The sequence below is a fragment of the Poromitra crassiceps genome, assembly GCF_964638095.1.
Source record: "Poromitra crassiceps genome assembly, chromosome: 3".
In the NCBI taxonomy this organism is placed as follows: Eukaryota; Metazoa; Chordata; class Actinopteri; order Beryciformes; family Melamphaidae; genus Poromitra; species Poromitra crassiceps.
The window spans coordinates 92,890,395-92,909,662 of NC_139625.1; the positions used below are offsets into that span (position 1 = coordinate 92,890,395).

The 19,268-nt window shown below is 43.1% G+C and overlaps 1 protein-coding gene across 1 annotated transcript in view; it reads right to left on the bottom strand.

Annotated features, from left to right (window-relative positions):
• The window catches only part of LOC310773364 (NACHT, LRR and PYD domains-containing protein 3-like), a gene marked incomplete at both ends in the record, with an annotated part of 57,702 nt that extends 39,458 nt beyond the window's left edge, over positions 1 to 18,244 (bottom strand). The window contains 7 exon segments of the mRNA XM_083633233.1: positions 1 to 594; positions 4,482 to 4,751; positions 13,838 to 13,886; positions 14,815 to 14,911; positions 15,195 to 15,257; positions 16,754 to 16,844; positions 18,181 to 18,244. Coding sequence (XP_083489359.1) covers positions 1 to 594; positions 4,482 to 4,751; positions 13,838 to 13,886; positions 14,815 to 14,911; positions 15,195 to 15,257; positions 16,754 to 16,844; positions 18,181 to 18,244 — 1,228 coding nt within the window.
• Positions 18,245 to 19,268: the final 1,024 nt, after the last annotated feature.

The window sequence follows — 19,268 nt, forward strand, 5'->3', positions numbered from 1 at the left end:
AGGTTGTCTCTGTGACATCAGTCAGCATCTCGTTGTTCTGGAAGTCTAGAGGAAGTCGACACTCATCCAGACCGTCAAAGATGAACACAACCTTGAACTTGTCAAAGCTGAAGATTCCTGCTTCTTTGGTCTCAGGGAAGAAGCGATGAAGAAGTTCCACCAAGCTGAGCTTTTTCTCTTTCAGCAGATTCAGGTCTCTGAAAGTGAACAGAAATATGAACTGTATATCCTGGTTGGCTTTGTCTTCAGCCCAGTCCAGAGTGAACTTCTGTGTTAAGACTGTTTTACCAATGCCAGCCACTCCGTTTGTCATCAATGTTCTGGTTGGTTTACCTCTTCCAGGTAAGCGGTTAAAGATGTCTTTAACTTTGATTATTGTTTCTGATCTCTGGTTTCTGGATGCTGCCTCAATCTGTCTGACCTCATGCTCAAAATTGACCTCTCCACTATCTCCCACTGTGAGGTAAAGCATAGTGTAGATCTGACTCAGAAGTGTTGAGTTTCCTGCTTTAGCAATCCATTCAAACACACACTGAAATCTCTGCTTCAGACGGGCTTTGTGTTGACATTGACATTGTTGTTCTGCAAGAGTTTCTGAAAGAATAAACAACAGATGAAGTCAATGAGTGGTGAGTAAAGATAATGCAGGACATTTCCTGATAAGTTACACATTCCCAACTCCATGGACAGTATTCAGCTCATTACTGGTGGGTGGACATGACAGGTTTCATGCAACCAATCGGATTTGTTAAGTGTTCATCAGAGTAATGGCCTGTGGGTAGAAACTGTTTTTTCATCTGGTGGTTTTGGTGTACAGTGCTCTCTAGCGCTTGCCGGAGCGGAGAAGTTCAAACAGATTGTGGCCTGCAGTGCTGTAGTGGTAAAAAAAAGTGGGTAAACTATACCTTTGAGGCAGCTTTCTCACACGGCACCGGCAGTGTTATAACGGCGGATAAACTATAAGCTTCCGTGATCGATATACAAGACAAAATATGAGAGTAGAACAACTTAATCTGAATAGCCCTATAAGGTATATCAGGGGGTGCCCCACATTTCTGAGTAGCCAGCCAGATAGGAAAAGTAGCTGGCTAAATATGGGATGGGCCTTAGGGGGGTCCAGGGGAATTCTCCCCCTGGAAGAAAATGTTGTACATTTTAAAGTACCGTAAATTCCGGACTATAAGGCGCACCGGTCTATAAGACGCACCTTCAAAGGTGACTATTTTTTTCTTCTATAAGCCGCACCGGTCTATAAGCCGCGGGTGTTTTGATGTTTAATTACCATATGTAAGGCTTCGTGCACAGAGGGGATTGTCGGAAAAGAGATGGCTGTTTGGGGAAGCTCCCATTTATTAACATTTCAACAAAACAAGTTGCATATTTGCATAACGTATTCAAGTGTTACCATTTAGTGCAATAGTAGCTACAGAACATGTACTGTGCTGTGTAAATTTAGGGGTCCTTGGCATGAAAAAGGTTGAAAACCACTGATCTACATTATAGCCTACAGTAGTACCATAACAAAAAACAAAGCTTACAGCGCTTGACGAGGCAATATCAATGGCTAAATTAAATGTGTTTTTTTTAAAGTGCAAAATAAAGTGCCTGTAACACGACAGTAAGCGCGTAAGCCTAAAGTTGCAGTAACACGGCTGCTTAAAATATACGGTAATCAGCCTACCAGAAAAGTCATTAATCCTCGTCTTCATCTTTTAGGCTAAGGTGCAGTACACGGCTGTAACCAGAAAAGTCAAGTCATTAATCCTCATCTTCGTCTTCTTCCTGCGTACTAAAACCACCAAAGTCCTCATCTTCAGTGTCGGAAACGAACAGGCTCAGGGTGGCTTCGTCAGCCACTCTCCTCTCTCCTTCGTTGTCGCTCTCAAAACCAACGAACTCCTCTTCGTCACTGTCGGAATCGAACAGCCTCTGAAGGCCCTCAGCTGGCGGCGTCCTCCTCTTCATCACGCAGCAGTCCAGCCTTTCGGAACCCGTTGTTGATCGTGGATGTTTTGACACTCCTCCACGCTGTCAGGATCCACTGGCAAACTTGAGCCTTCAGTCGGATCTGAACGGCACCTCGGCCGTCTGCTCTCTGTGTCAACACCCTGATGCCAAGGTTACGTGCTGCTACTCGATTTCCTTCTTTCCTTCTTCTTCTCGCCGCCATCGTCGTAACACAGCCAGTTCTCCATCTTTTGAAGCATGATGTTAGATTACAACGAGCTAGTTGTGTGGCTTAGCCTTCCAAAATGTTGCTGTTAGTTTTTTAGAATGTAATACATAGAATTGGGAATGTTACATTCAATTTCATTCAGACTGTCTTTCAAGCTCAATCGCTGCCTTTTTCCCCCCGGAGCGAGGGAGGAGGGAGGGTGTTTTACCGTAGTGGCTGAGAGAGAGTAGTGGCACAGTGCTCCAATCAGGTCGCGAGGCACATTTTTTGCAACATCATCCAATCAGGGTCTCGCTCTCATAATGTCTGTCTTGCTCTCGTTCTGCCTCATACCAACATCCATAGATTTTGGAGGTTCCCGAGTGGCCGTTTGCTGGAAAAATCCATAGATAAGACGCACCGTTATTTAAGCCGCAGGGGGCAAAAAAGGCCAAAAAACGGGAAAAAAGCCGCGGCTTATAGTCCGGAATTTACGGTAAAATTCATCAACCTGGTGCATTTGAGAGCAAAATTAAGAGGCTAAATCTATGAAGAACTACACACATCTCTAATGTGTTGTGACTTTACAAATAATTAGGCCTAAACAATCAATATAAAATGTATTTACACATTGTGCACAAATTGCATTCATTGTGACAAATTTACAATAGTTAATATCCAGCCAGAATCATTGCAAATGGATGTTCAAAGTAACAGTTAGCAATAGCATTCAGTTAATCAATGCCTAATGACAGCCAGAGCAGTGCAAATTAATAACATTAGCTTGATTGAGCTCAGCACATCAAGCTTCAATCATTGCTACTTGACAACAATATGTCAGGCATACTCTGACTAACTGCTTTAACAAGCAATTTACCATTTGCAACCTATATTCTTCGTTTTTTCGGGTTATTTGTGAAAAACGGACAAATCCATTCTGCTTCTTCTGCGTCAGAAATGGTCACGTTGTCTTAATTGCGTGAAGTGATTCAGTCCAATGATTCACTCTTCAGTTGTAAAACGGTAGGCCTATATGATTTTCCCCACTCCTGACACACATTTTTAACCAACCTACGTTCAGCTCACCATGAGCTGGTCTCCAAATGCGTGTCTCCAAATGCGCATTGCGCATCGCTGCCACAATGGCACCATCAAGTTGTTTGTCTGGGCAGGCAAGCGCAGCTCGAGAAAGGCACCAACGTGACCGGGGCCGGCTGGCCAACTACAGGTACACGCTTTGCGGTGGTGGTTTTAGCGTAACCTATGTGGGATTCGAAATAACAAAGGTTATGCCAAACCCCACATAGGTTACGCTAAAACCACCACCGCAAAGCGTCCTACCTGTAGTTGGCCAGCCGGCAGGAAAGTATCGCGGGACTTCACGAGACTTGGTGACCGAGATCACGTTTGAGGTAATTTGATCCCTGTGAAAGTCCAGGAAATGGCCTGGGGCGAAATATCACTCTGGTGGATGTTGAGGGATCACATTATTACCATATGTGGCGAAAACGGGAATAAAAATAGCTATTTAGATGCAGGAAAGACAGGCTCACACTTGGCCCCAAATCAGCTCCATTTTACAACTGACTTGGACGCTATTGATCTCAAAACAACGCTAGGACGGCCAGAAACGCCGCGGACATCGCTGGGTGAGTGGCCAAATCATAATTATTGCCAGGAGATGGGTCCAGGTTAAAAAAAAACGAAATTCTCCTTTAATGTTGCAGGGCTAACGGACACAAACTTGTTATGCAAAGATGTACATTACGTATTATGTGTTGGCACTTGTTGGCCTCTCTTTCGACTTATCAACATTGTTTGGGTGTACCACCTGTTTGCCCCCGTTGCAGATTTTACAACTGAAACAGAAGCTGTTTAAAATATGATGTCTCATCATCACTTTGAGCTTGTGCTCTTCATTAAGCAGGTAACTTTAAATTCATGGATTCATTCATAGGCTGTAGGGGAAAAAAGATAGTTTGAAGCCTTAGCTGTGCATACCGGCAAAGCAATTAGGCCTATATTCACATGTACACACTGCAAAGTCTGAATTTGAGAAAGTACACAATTAGCAATTGTGTGTTGCTGTTGGCATGGAGTAATATGTAAAGTAATAATATTACTTTTGAAAAGAGTAATTCAATGTAATGTAATATAATGTAGCCTAATGAGTAATATATTATCTTTTTTACGTAACGAGCCCAACACTGTCCATGACACTACGGCTGGAAAATAGATGTGAACTATTGAATCTGTTTGAATCAGAAATGCTGACGTCTATTGATCATTTGCATGATGATCTTCTGTTAATCACTGTCCAACTTACCATTTTCTTGATTCTTGAGTTTCTTGAGGTTTTCTACAAGAAACTTATCTTTCTTAAGGATCTCATAGAAGATATCTTTGCCTCTATCTCCACTAGCATTCAGTGACTTATAGAGTTCCCTCATCTTATCCTGAGTGGTAGGTTTAGACATGATGTTATCGTAGGCTTCTTGCATGATAACGTCCTCAGTCAGGAGCTCATCCAAGATTGGTGCGACCATGTTCACTCTCTGGATCAGCTCAAGCCGATGTTCATCCACAAAGTGCTTCACTGAGGAGAAAGGGAATGAAAAATGAGCTGATTTGAGTGAGCATCAAGCTAAAATCAGCTTTTATCAGGCTACTTCGCTTCTGAAGGACAACATGAAGGCCTTCATTTGAAAAATATATGTGCTGTTATTTTCTATCTCCAAAATGTTACTGTCTGAAATCCATCAATGAATATTTCAAAATCACAGATAATCCAATTGTCTGATTTATCGCTGGTGAACTAGTAGGCTGTTTGTCCTTTCCCGATAATTGCCTTTAAACATTCTGTTCTATGGCTGCTTGATCTAATTAGATTAGATTTTCTAAGCGAATATAAACATGTTTTCATCCATTTAAAAGAAATTACATTTTTGTTGTGTACAAATTATTTCAATCTGGAGTGATGGCCACACCTCTGCTCAGTCATCCTACATACTAACAGTGGCAGTGGGCTATTCCACTTCTGGCAGAATCTTGACTTTTGACTTCTGCACCAGCTGCTGCCAAAGACATAATAAAATGAAGACATTTTTTCATCAACAAATCAACTGTTGCTAGTGTTGCTGTCAGCAGTATCACCACTGACTCCGTGCTCAGCCTGCTTGAAGGTAATGTATTGAAAGGATGGGTTCTAAAAGGTGAATGTTGGGATTCTGGGTCCCTCTGTTTGCATTAGGACCCTGTTTCACCTACCTCTCCTCGTGGTATTCTCTTTAGCCGTCACCATCGTTGCTCCCTGGTAAAATCACAGGAAATATTCATAAGAATATCATCGGTAATGTAATGGTCATATTTGTTCTTTGTCTGACCTTATCTACACTTCATTACAAACACACGGTACCCGCTGATGCAATTCTTCAGATTCACAACCGACACAAACTTTCAGACGTGATGATGTGTTACTGCAGGACAAGAGGATCATATTTCACAACGCCCCACGCCAACCCTTCCGACTAGGTTGATGTCTCTGTAGTAAATCTAAAGCTTCTCTGCACAGCAGGTTCTGGTCTAAACTGACGATCTGTTATAGTCTCACTCAACCTGCCAACTAAACTATGTCAATTATGACATCATGCACTGCAACTCTAGTGGTGTGCATTGGTTTGGCTGCTCCATTGATTTCCAATGGGGTGAATTGTTTCCAAACAGATGAGATCAGTTGTAATTATAATGTAGTTATATTACACACTGACTTGATGTTTAACACATTGAGTGCCACAGCGCTTCAGTAAAATTGTCTGCAGCCTGTGCCAGATTCACTTCCATTCAGTTGAAAACAGCTATAGAATTTTTTCTATTAGGGCTATATTGATAGGGCTGGACTTTAATGAAACATTGAACACTCCTGCTTCTTCCAAAGAAGAAATTTTGTTTCTAGACAGTTCCATTATGAAAGGACAGCCTCTGAAAAAAGTGCACTTTCAAGGGTTTTCTGTCGTTTTTTTTTACTTTCCAAGATATAGTCACTTTTATGAATACCTTTTGCACTCTAATTTCGAGCACATTCACTGACTCTGGCTGGTGTTTTCTGATGTGGTGGCGTGGTGTGGTTTCTGTGCAGCCTGCGTGCCCCCCCCGCCCCCCCCCCCCCCTCTCCACCTCTGAGCTGCGGGCTCCTCCCCACACTCACAGAGTTTGTTTTCTCACTCCGTTTTTGCCCCGGACGAATCCCAGCGCGCATCAAGGAAATGCCAAACGCGACTGAACGAAAAGGCTTGGCCGTTCGGCTTCGGATGCTGGCTTTCTGGCAGGGAATCGTGTGGAGATAGATAGAAGCATAAGAGCTCAGTTGTGAGCGCGGATGCAGCCGAGCCCACTCTCCGCTGTAGACAGAGCAATATATACGGCTCTGGCTGAAGCATGCATCGGTTTCCTCTTTGATCACGTCTTTCCCTGCTGTCTCCTGTACAAAGTAAAGGATCTGAGGTGGGTGGCGCAGCTTCCGTGTCGATGTTTAAGGTGGCGCCGTGTGATCCCTTGAAGGGATTCATGCTCACTGGCTGGGTACGACCTTAAACAGCAGAATTATGGAATAATATGAATTATGATTTTAGGACGTGTACAGACGTCCTTGGCACTGAACGTTACTTTTTTTTAGGACGTGCACAGACGTCCTTGGCACTCAATGTGTTAATCTGAAGAGGCTAACAGGTCAAATGTGTAGCTGTAGTAAAATGTGTTGTTGTACATATACACACCTTAGCTGTGGAGTCCAGGTGTGTTTGATGCTCCTGGACAGACTGACCACTGGGGACTTCTGTCCTTTGCTGCTCAACTCTGTGGAGAAAACATGAAGAATGAGGTATCTACCTAAGTAAAACAAATATGTTCCCCCAGCCCTATGTTCATTTAGCCCTATGTTCCCTCAGCAGCTCTATGTGTTCCCTCAGCAGCCCTATGTTCCCTCAGCCCTATGTTCCCTCAGCCCTATGTTCCCTCAGTTCTATGTTCCCTCAGCCCTATGTTCCCTCAGTTCTATGTTCCCTCAGCTCTATGTTCCCTCAGTTATATGTTCCCTGAGCTCTATGTTCTCTCAGCTCTATGTTCCGTCAGCTCTATGTTCCCTCAGTTATATGTTCCCTCAGCCCTATGTTCCCTCAGTTCTATGTTCCCTCAGCTCTATGTTCCCTCAGCTCTATGTTCCCTCAGCTCTATGTTCCCTCAGCTCTATGTTCCCTCAGCCCTATGTTCCCTCAGCCCTATGTTCCCTCAGCTCTATGTTCCCTCAGCCCTATGTCCCCTATAGCTCTATGTTCCCTCAGCCCTATGTTCCCTCAGCTATATGTTCCCTCAGCTCTATATGTTCCCTCAGCCCTATGTTCCCTCAGCTATATGTTCCCTCAGCTCTATGTTCCCTCAGCTCTATGTTCCCTCAGCTCTATGTTCCCTCAGCTCTATGTTCCCTCAGCTCTACGTTCTCTCAGTTTTATGTTCTCTCAGCCCTATGTTCCCTCAGTTTTATGTTCTCTCAGCTCTATTTTCCCTCAGCCCTATGTTCCCTCAGCTATATGTTCCCTCAGCTATATGTTCCCTCAGCTCTATGTTCCCTCAGCTCTATGTTCCCTCAGCTCTACGTTCCCTCAGTTTTATGTTCTCTCAGCCCTATGTTCCCTCAGTTTTATGTTCTCTCAGCCCTATGTTCCCTCAGCCTATGTTCCCTCAGCTCTACGTTCCCTCAGCTCTACATTCCCTCAGTTTTATGTTCTCTCAGCCCTATGTTCCCTCAGCCCTATGTTCCCTCAGATCTACGTTCCCTCAGTTTTATGTTCTCTCAGCCCTATGTTCCCTCAGCTCTATGTTCCCTCAGCCCTATATTCCCTCAGTTTTATGTTCTCTCAGCTCTATTTTCCCTCAGCTCTATGTTCCCTCAGCCCTATGTTCCCTTAGCTCTATGTTCCCTTAGCTCTATGTTCCCTCAGCCCTATGTTCCCTTAGCTCTATGTTCCCTCAGCCCTATGTTCCCTTAGCTCTATGTTCCCTTAGCTCTATGTTCCCTTAGCTCTATGTTCCCTCAGCCCTATGTTCCCTTAGCTCTATGTTCCCTCAGCCCTATGTTCCCTTAGCTCTATGTTCCCTTAGCTCTATGTTCCCTTAGCTCTATGTTCCCTTAGCTTTATGTTCCCTCAGCCCTATGTCCTGTCAGCCCTATATGAATATGAATGGGGAAATACTCTTCCGTCACGTGACTATCAAGCTCTATTGCAGACCAATCAAAACTATGCTGCCTCAGGAAAACAAGGCTTTGCTGGACAGTGGACACAACCTTAGAGATCATCATCTCACCTCTTAGCTTTAGTGCAGCTGTCATGATCCTCCTCTCTCTCCTCACACTCACTGGTAGAGCCAACACCTACACACACACACACACACACACACACACACACACACACACACACACACACACACACGCACAAGGGGTTACACAGACTATAGATTGGATAGACTATACTGTATAGCCTACATTAAGGGCACAAAATATAGAGCCGGAAAGTCACGTAACATCTCTTGCCCCGGAAGTGAGTTTCCCATTCATTTTCTCCAGACATTTAGAAAAATCCTTATATAACGAGTTTTAACCCAGCAAGCATTTTTCCATTGAAAGTTTTTTCACCCACTATTTGCAGAGGTTGATTGAACGTTCACATTTAGACCATATTTCACCAGGATCTTAGTTCCATTAAAATGGAATGCTCCACACAGCAGGATTCGAACAGCCGAAATCCCACTTTGAAATATAGCTGCTCTACTAACTGAGCTATCAATGAAAAGTTATTGAGTACCTGGCACATATATACTCTGTCTCGATCTCTATCAATACTCTTACACAATGTTTGTCGCTTTGTACACGATTGTACCACAGGCTAAACAATCATGAGGCAGGTGTATATTTTATATCATGTGTACCAGACTATTATATGTAACAGACTATTATGTTGACTGTGTGTGTGCGTCTGTAGTCTGTACTGTACGGCTTCAGAGTTTAACTCAATTAACTCCGGACACCGGCAACTCCGGGGGGACACAGAGTGTGAAGCCCAGAACACCTCTCTCCGCACTTCGTGCAGTTGCTGTTGCTTCGGATTCAATTCTGCATCCCGGGCAGTCTAGTCACAGCTAGCGACTAAGTACTTGCGCATGCGCGTTACTGCAGGAACTCAATTCATTATTTTATAGTATTGCTGTAAAGTATTAACCATAGTTGTGTCCTGGAAGCTTTTTGCTGGCAGCACATAGCCTATATACTGTAGTTCCATATTTATGATATTTCATGTGACATAAAATGCGTTGAAATGTAGTGTTTGTGTAGACCAGATTTCAACTCAGTTACACAATAAATTGGAGAAATGCCAATTCACACACTATCAACATTGTCTCTCTTTCAAGCTACAACTATAACAAATCATCAACATGATTAACCAAATTGTGTTTTTTGACAGGCTGTTTGCACAACTGCTGTTTGTTTTGAACAGCAGTTCATGTTGAAACCATGCACTCTGAAGTCTAACTACTCTATACTTTAAGCTAGACACTCCATTTAAAGATATACTATGCAACAATTTCATTTAAAAACATGATTATACAAAAGTTTCCCCTCAAAATGATCACTTCTGGCCCAGATAATAGTGTGGCAGTGTGTTTATGTAGAGAGACGCTATTCTGCTCCTCCTAAATGTTGCATTATACACGTAAATACACAACATTATTTATCTGTCAGTAAATGTAGTTTAGCGCCACCTGGTGGCTGTGTTCATGTTAAGCTCAGGCTCTCAATAAAGTTTATAAGTTTGAATCAGCCATTTTGTCAGACACCTCATGGCAAGAAGCATCTCACATTCCTCTTCCATCTGCTTGTTTGTTCTTCAAGAAGCATAATCTGTAAATTTATTTTATTATAATGTCAACATGCCTGTTAACATGTCAGATTGTAAGAATGATTACTGTAAGCTGTTAACTTGATGTTAGATGCTTGTCATGTCAACTTGTTAGTGTTAATCACAATTTGTGGTATGTAGACCTACAGTAAATATATTTGCATATACTTGAGTTGTTTTGCTAGCTTTCATATTACATGTTAGCTTTGTTATTCTTACTACAGTTGCTATTTTATTTGTATGGAAATATTATATTATTATATGGGACTTAACACTTTCAGTGCCACGGCCCTTGGGCAAAAGGTTGCTTGCTGTGCCACATAGGCCGCAATGCATTTTAAAACAGTCATATAATTTCTTTAATAATTACTATGTAAACACTGAACACGCACAAATAACGATGAGACTCTCTTCTATCACCTGCAAAAAAAAGTTTATTGATCCCATTTTCCGTTCTTTAGTTATGAGCCGGAGAAGATAGCTTGATTGAACGAAAAACAGAGCTTTTTTTCTACGAGCTGAGATAATGAGCCTTTTGTGAAATTAAACATTTCAAGCACATCACTGACTCTGAAGCTAATTTTCTGATGTAGTCACACCTCAAAAATAATTTCCTTCAATAAAACAGTGAAGGCAAGGGAATTTTGTTTGGAAGAATAATATTTTTAGCTGAAACCAGCAGCGCTGGCGCCTGCATGCGCTGCTGGTTGCAGCTTCTTGCTGATCTTTTGCTGCTGGTGGGCATCGGATATTCTGGCTTGCGTTTGCCAACCCTGCTGTCTGGGTCTGTGTTGTGTACTTGGCTCTGCGTGCCCACCTCCCCCCCTCCTCCTCCCCCCCCCCCCCCGTTGTGGGAGGAGTGTCTCTCTGCTCTGCTGTTTTCTCTGCCTGTGCTCAGCACTGAAAAAGTCCGCTAGATCCTGCTTTTTTACAGCCGCGTGTACCAGCTCCCATGCTTCAAGTTGAGAATAATAACAAATCCACGGCTGATCATGCAAATGGGTGTTGCAGCAGACACGGAGGCTGTTGCAGCGGACACCGAGGTGCTCAATTGTGATAGCAGATTGGCTGCTGCAGGGGCACAGCTAAACGTTGCTTCAATGAAGCAGCTGCATACGGACGGATGCGATGCGATTTCCTGCTTTTCCCCAACGACATGGGGACTTCTTCTGTGTGTTTCACTCCACGTTCTCTCATCTGGAGAGCGCTGTCGCCACCTAAGGGTTCTGTAAAATAGGTTAGACACATTCAATACCTCTGACATTGTAAGAGGCGATGTAAGAGGCATAGATCGACACCCCCCCGTCAAAAAAAAAATTCGAGTTATTGACGCCATTTGGCGTCGCTGGCACTGTACGGTAAATTTCTAATGACGCCATATGGCGTCGCTGGCACTGAATGTGTTAATATGTCTCTCTTTGTATTGTTTTACAGTTTTACACCGCTTCCATTAAAACGCCTAAAGCCAGCTCCTGTCTTGGGTCCTTTATGGGAGAGAGTTTAGCTCGCTGCATAACTATGTACGCAAACGCATAGTGAGGGCATAAGAGACGCTGTGCCCTTTGTGTATTTTCGTGGTGCAACATTGTTTTGTTGTGTTCTGTGTTTATGTGAAGAGAGTTCTGGTAAACCTATGTATAAGGATTTATTTTATTTTTACTTTAAATGAGTCACCACTTTTAGGACTCTATCACCTTAATTCAGCTTTCATTTATCTGTAGTACTCTTTGAGAAATCCCAGTTTGTTTTATGCTTTTTTCAACCTTTATAATGTGAGACCCTATGGAGCAGGAACTCACTCAAATTCAAGAGGCTCACAGGGCTGTTGTGTTTCTGACTTGGTTTGTGGTTGTTTTGATTCATAAAACATTCAAAATCCTTACTACCAACACTCCACTACTGTACTGTACTGTACTGTACTGTACTGTACAGTCAACATAGTGAGGTCATCAAGCAGCGCTCTAGTTGATAAAAAGGTGATAAAATGTTGTTCATCTTGCTAACAAATGTAGGTAAATTTCAGACATGAAATCAGTGTTCTGTCTTGTCTGAGGTGAAATGCAAATGAACTAGAGTCACATGATCAAATGTTCCATGTCCTGTTTAACACTACATACAGTCCTAGTTAAACATTTGGATACACTTTCTCATTTAAGTGAATGGGAAGGTGTGTTCAAACTTTTGACTGGTACTGTGCATTATATACATCAGACGCTTAAGCTACTTCTACTCTCACTCACAAAGTCAAAATAAGTGTTGTGATATATAGGTTGTACGAGACATTAATGTTTGTTTGGCACAGCTTTTCCTCAGATTTCATAGTTTCTGCTGCAGTGGCGCCTGGAAGTACTTTGTTGTTGTTGTGATATCACACAGATGACAGATTCACCCTATTGAAAGGATGGGTTGTAAAAGGTGAATGTTGGGATGGGACCCTGGGCCCCTCTGTTTGCATTAGAGCCCCAAATCACTAAGCTGAATGCAAATGTCAGGACTTCACTGCACTTGCAGACTCGCAGACTTTGCGGGATGTGAGAAATACCAAATTTAGCCATAGCCTGGTCCTTATTTACAAACCTTTCTGTATATGAATGTGTGTAGCCTATATGTTGTATAGAGAGACAAAGTGAACATCACTGTCTGTCTCTCTCAGCGTACCAGCATCTGAAAAAATACAAATGGCAGTGAACGGTGGAGATGATACTTTTTTTATCCCGTTTGAATTGTGCCACGGGGGACACATATCATGTTTGTCAATGTAAACAATAACTTTCCAAGTCAAGTTTGGGGGGCATGGTGGCACAGTGGTAAGCGCTGTCGCCTCACAGCTAGATGTGTTCGATTTCCACCTGGGACCAATCCTGGGTTCGATTCCCACCTGGGACGCTGTGAGCGCTGAAGGAGTGCGTGCCCGTCCGCATGTCCTCGAGTGCCCACTGCCCAGGTGGGGTTGTCAAAAGGGCCTTTCTGTGTGGAGTTTGCATGTTCTCCCCGTGCCCCCTGGGGGTTTCCTTCATAAAGGAACCCCACACCAAAACATGCAATATCCTGGTCGCTGAAGTGGTGCCTCCTCTGGTCGTTAGGGGCGACTGTTCGGAGGGAGGGGAACTGGTTGGAATAGCGTGAGCCTCCCACGTGCTATGTCCTACCGGTGAAGCTTCCCCTGTCAGGTGAAAAGAAGCGGCTGGCTAACTGCCTATGCCTCGGAGGAAGCATGGAGCCAGTTTCGGCTCTCCCCAGATCGACAGAGGGTGGAGTAGCAACCAGGATAAATAAATTTAAATTAGAACCAATGGGGGATAAAAATGGTTTGTGGTAAAACTGTGGCACTACAGTAGGCTATAAGTTGTAAATGAGAAAGACTACGCACAACCAGTCACATAAGTGTTGTTGATGGTGTGATTGTGCAAGATGAGAGATGCAGTCGATTGACAAAACAACCTTATGTTTCAGTTTCAGGACAAACTGCAACATTCTTGACATAAACAGTTCTCTTTTAAATGGACAAAATTTACATGTGGAGCTCATGGCACAATTCAAACGGGATCAAAATAGTATTGTCTCTCACCATTCATATTTTTTCAGACGCTGGTACGATGATAGAGGCAGGAAGTGACGTTCACTTTGGCTCGCTATAGAAATAAAGGCGGCTAAAAGTGGCTTTACCGGCTTATAAATTATAATGTCACACAAGTACGACATTTGGATTCAGCATCAGTCTCCCCATTTCACCTACCTGCCATCATGTCTTCTACCTTCTCTTTATCGGTCGCCATCGTTGTTCCCTGGTAAAATCACAGAAATATTCACAATCACAAGAATATTATTGTTAATATAATCATGATATAAGTTCTATTGTCTGATACTATCTTCCCCTTCATTACAAACACAGTCTCTGGTACATTATGCATTTCTTCAGCTTCACAACTGACCCAAACTTTCAGATGTGATGATGTGTTACTGCATGACCACAGTGGCCCCGGCACCATCATATTTCATAGTACGGACAAGCCATTGTGCTGCTCTATTGATTTTCACTGGTGTGAATGGATGAATGAATGAATGAATGAATGAATGAATGAATGAATGAATGAATGAATGGATTGATTGATTGATTGATTTAAGAAAGTTGTTAAAAATACAAATGAACAGACAAAATCCAGACACCGGTATTAAAATTGTTGAGGAATAAAACATAAAGTCCATGAGTTGTTTCCATTGTGGTCCTCGTTTGTAAAAACACGGTTGGCCCAGAATGAGCCATCCAAGATAGAATAAAACAGCACATCAACAATACACACATCACACACAGAAACAACAAACAACGAAGACAGTGTCCCTGCGTTTATCGTTTCTTTGAGTGTTTCTAAACATATGAGATCAGTTGTAATTATAATTTAGTTACATTGATTACACACTGACTTGTTGTACATGTAAATGGTAAATGGTAAATGGCCTGCATTTATATAGCGCTTTTATCCAAAGCGCTTTACAATCAGTAGGTAGTCTACATTCACCCATTCATACACCGATGGCGGCAGGCTGCCACGCAGGGTGCCTACACACCATCGGGAGCAAGGAGGGTTAAGGTGTCTTGCCCCAAGGACACAACGACAGCAGCTGGGAGGGAGCGGGGATCGAACCGCCAACCCTTGCGTCATTGGCCGACCCGCTCTACCTCCTGAGCTAAAGCCGCTAAAGCCGCCCACACACCTCAGCCTCAGTACACACCTCAGCTGTGGAGTCCAGGTGTGTTTGATGCTCCTGGACAGACTGACCACTGGGGACTTCTGTCCTTTGCTGCTCAACTCTGTGGAGAAAACATGAAAATGAGGTCTCCACCTAAGTAAAACAAATATGTTCCCTCAGCCCTATGTTCATTTAGCCCCTATGTTCCCTCAGCCCTATGTTCCCTCAGCTCTATGTGCCCTTTAGCCCTATGTTCCCTCAGCTCTATGGTCCCCAAACCCCACAGCCTGTTCAAATTTTGTCCATTTAACACACAGTTAGGTGCCCATGGCGAACCAATTTTAGATCTCATGACTTGAGTCCTCTTCTCAGGAGAGATGGATAACATCTGATTAAAGTCTTACCTTTGCTCAGCAGAGGGTGCTCCATCCACACAGCTGGGCCCAGGGGAGTGTGCTCTCTGGATCCTGATAGAAATAGGAGAGACAAAATAAGTGCAGTTTGAACCTGAAGAGAAGCAGCATTTTGACCAGAAGGTCACGGTTCAAATCCCAGAACCAGAAAGAAAACCTGTGAGAGGAGAGTGAAGGAGAAACACACTCCTTCCTCAACAGCTGCTATTGTACAGATGTTACCTGTTTGGAAATACACTATTGTACCATCGCAGTGATCACAGTAATGGTTGGATTTTTCTGTTTGCACCAGTAAGTCCAACAAGATGTCAAACAAAAGCTGATCAATCCACAGATTCCAGTGCTATTAGTCTGATCACTTTACGACCAAAACTCACTGAACTAGCAGCCGAAGAATAAGCAGACAGCAGCAAAGGCTAACATCTATAGCTACAAACTTTCTCTACATGAAAAATGTTAAGAGCAATGTTCTATTATTGTTAAAGGGATATGCCAACTTTGTGGGAGTTTCGTCCATTTGCCATATCGCCCACATAACCAAGATACACAATGCCTTTACCGGCACTCTCCGTACAGTATACAGTGAGCTACAGTCACCCAGTTAGTTAGTATCATCAATGAATTGTGGGAAACGGTACAGCCGTTCAAAGTCACTAAAAACACAGATGGCAGCTCCGACTTGAAAACTCTGGGGGGAAAATCTACCCCGACTAGGCTGGGAATCAGTTGTCTGACGTCACACAACAATGGCTGCAACCATGGAGTATGTAGTCCAAAGTATGAATAAGTTAGATTTGCTCAGTCCTCTCGATGTACCACTGTGACTGCTCTTGACTAGAAGTCTTTTTTTGTTTATCACACAGATTAATTAGATAGGTCGCCCACACCTTGGAGCCTGATCAACTCAGATGTCCATGTCTAGGGGAGAGTGGGGTGAGTTGTGCCACTTTTTACTTGGTGTCTTTAAAGTGAGGGCATGACAGTAATGCCTCCAACTACAATATGTAAATATATTTCAGGATGTTGTGCACCACTGGGAACACTCCCTTTGGATCTTAAATAAACTGTTAAAAAAATATGGCTATTCTTAAAAAAGTGGTCTCTTGGCACAACTTGCCCCCGGTGTGGGGTAAGTTGTGCCTTTGGAGAGAATACGTTGGGGTAAATTGTGCCATTGATTACTGAAGTAAAACAGAACATTTTCATCTCATATACTGTAATTGTTGTAGCCCGAGTGGTTTAAAAGTTGAGAGGTAAATGTTGTCGTGACAACGCCACCTAGAGGAATAAAGGAGCCTAGGACTCCTGGTTTGTGTGAACAAACTAAATAATAAAACACAGGGGTGAGCAGCAGTATTTACCCAAACGGAGGCAGGTCAGAATGAATAATTTAATTAAAAACTATTCAAAAAGCATGATAGAGACAATTGAATGTAAAAACAAGGCCCTGTCTAAAAAGATAAAACAAGCACAATAAGCAGTTAAGTCCAGTTAAAGATGCAGCTAAAAGAGCGGATAAAAGTCTTTCCCAGTCCAACGTCTCCAGTCACCGCGCCGCCGTCCTGTCCTTCGATGCTGATGATCGCTCTCCCCAGCACTGCACGCGGTCCGTGGCGTCCTTCCTGAAGCCACCGCTGCTGTCTGCAAGGAGAAAATGGCACCAGTGGGAAGCTCACAACCACACGTAGAAGTTCCCTCGCCCACCCGTGTCACTGCACACTTACGCTTGGTCTGGACAGCGCGTCCCTGCTGTCCAGACTGTAAGTAGATGGCCTGGGTGGGTATCTTTAGTGGTGCTCGGCGCGTCCAGCTGATCCGGCTGTCTCTGCGGCTCCGTGCGGTACTGGATGGGAATATGGGATCCCTCTGCTGCTGCTGCGTCTGCTCTGTGCCTCTGTCTCTCTCTGTCTGTCCATTCCTCCCAGGAGGGAATATATCTGCTGCAGGTTAAGTGTCTCCGCCCCCACACAGGTGCCTCTGCTGTGGCTGATGGTTTACAGGGCTGCCACTTATCCTGTTGATTGCTGGGCCAAATCATAACTTCTATTCCATGCAAAAGAATACAATAATAACAGTCCAGAAAACAACCACTCACAGTAAACAATCCAAAAATAAACAAAGTATAATAGAATGCATGCAACTCAAATAAAACTCAAATAAATAACTCAAATACAATAATGCCACAGCCATCAAAGCAAGACAAAATAAAGATAACACTAAAGTCCAGTGTACTATAACAGGGTTAAACAAGGCTAAACGGTAGCAGCAGTTGACCTACATATTTAACATTTTCAGAAATAAAAATGATTTTCAAAATGAACAAAATCAACTATCACAGAGCCAGGCTACACTTGCCAATACTGCAATATTCTTCAACAAGGTCTATTTAAACATTTAAGAACAAAATGAAATAAAATTTCACTAAATCAACTGCAACTGCACCGGCACAACTTAACCCAGGCCCTTTGGCACAAATCACCCCATCCCCACCATTTTAACAAACTTGTATCATATAGCTGGTTTGGAGCTAACATCATGCTAACAGTATAGCCTCATATTGTAGCTTACTAAAACACTAACACATGTGTGAAATGTTTTCAAGCTTGTCTATAATTGTTCAGACACAACAATCAATCAATAAACCTTGATCATAAAATTTTTTACTTTGAGAGGCAAAAAACAGTTTTTTGAACTTAAATGTGCTTAGCTCTTGTGCCATCTGCCTCCCTTCTTTGCAGAGTGAGTAAAATGGATGCCTCTTCAAAAATGTGTGGTCACATGACCAATTTCTTCTATGGTTTTCTAGATACAAGGGGTGGCACAACTTCCCCACTGGCACAACTCACCCCACTCTCCCCTACAGACTGGAGCATATGGTCATCATGTACAGCAAGAGCTGTGGCTGCAGCCAAATAGATGAAACCAGACAGCAGCTTTTCTCAAACAGAAGTAAGTCCCTCAGGAACCTGCCTCTCACCCAAGCTGCAATGATCCAGCATGTCAAAAGGGCACTGCTGTAGGCCAGCTTCTACTGGAGCCATCTTGCAGATGCCAGTGAAGCTTGTGCCATCCTCCTCTGCTGCAGCTGCAACAAGTCATGTAGTGGGTGCTGCAAATGCTTTAAAGCTGGAGTTCATTGTACCTCCATATGTATGGATGTGAGGGTGCCTGTACCAACAATGAGGGCCAAGATGATGATATGAGTATAGACTCATTTCACAGCAACGTTTTGAGGTGGTAAAGCAGGAAATAATGCATCAGGTTTAATCATTAGCATTAATGAGGGCACCTAGCAGTGGAACACCTAAACAGAATGGAAGCATAATTAATGGTATTAGCGTACAGCTGCTTTACTTCCTACTTTTACCACCTCAAAAGTGTTGCTGTGGATGGGTCCATTCTGGATATGTGATAAGGATATAGACGGCTTTCACAAAACTGTGTTGCTAGGGAACAGTTTTTAACCTATCATATGTCCTGTCAGTTATTGTACTAGCAAACACTGCAACTGGAAGTAAGCTGGGGGAAATGTACAATGTTCTGTGAAAAAGTATTGTGAGTGAAAATTATTGTTTGATTGTTGATTGATAGCTGATCATTATTGACTGTAATAATGATCAGTTATCAATCAATCAACAATCAATCAATAATTTTCACTCACAGTATGTACATTCTTGGGGATAGTGTCCACATTGGTAGCCGTAGCCTAATATGAAAATTACTGTTCTACAATCTAGATAGATTCAACCATACATCTGATTATTCCAATGTGTTTCTAATGTTCAAAAAGCAGACACCAAGTTTGCCAAAATAGTCAAAGATTAAGGTAAAATATGCAAATTACCCCCCCCCCCCCCCCCCCACACACACACACACACACACACACACACACACACATTTCTAGCTCATCTGGTTCAAAAGTTATAGCGGAAACCTTTTTCGGTTGGTGGCCATATTGGATCTGGCTGTGCTACTTCTGGCCCAAATTTGGTGCTTTTAGACTTGATTTGCACAAACGTAGTCTCAGATCTCCCTAAGGGCCTTGACTAAAATGATTTGAAAAGA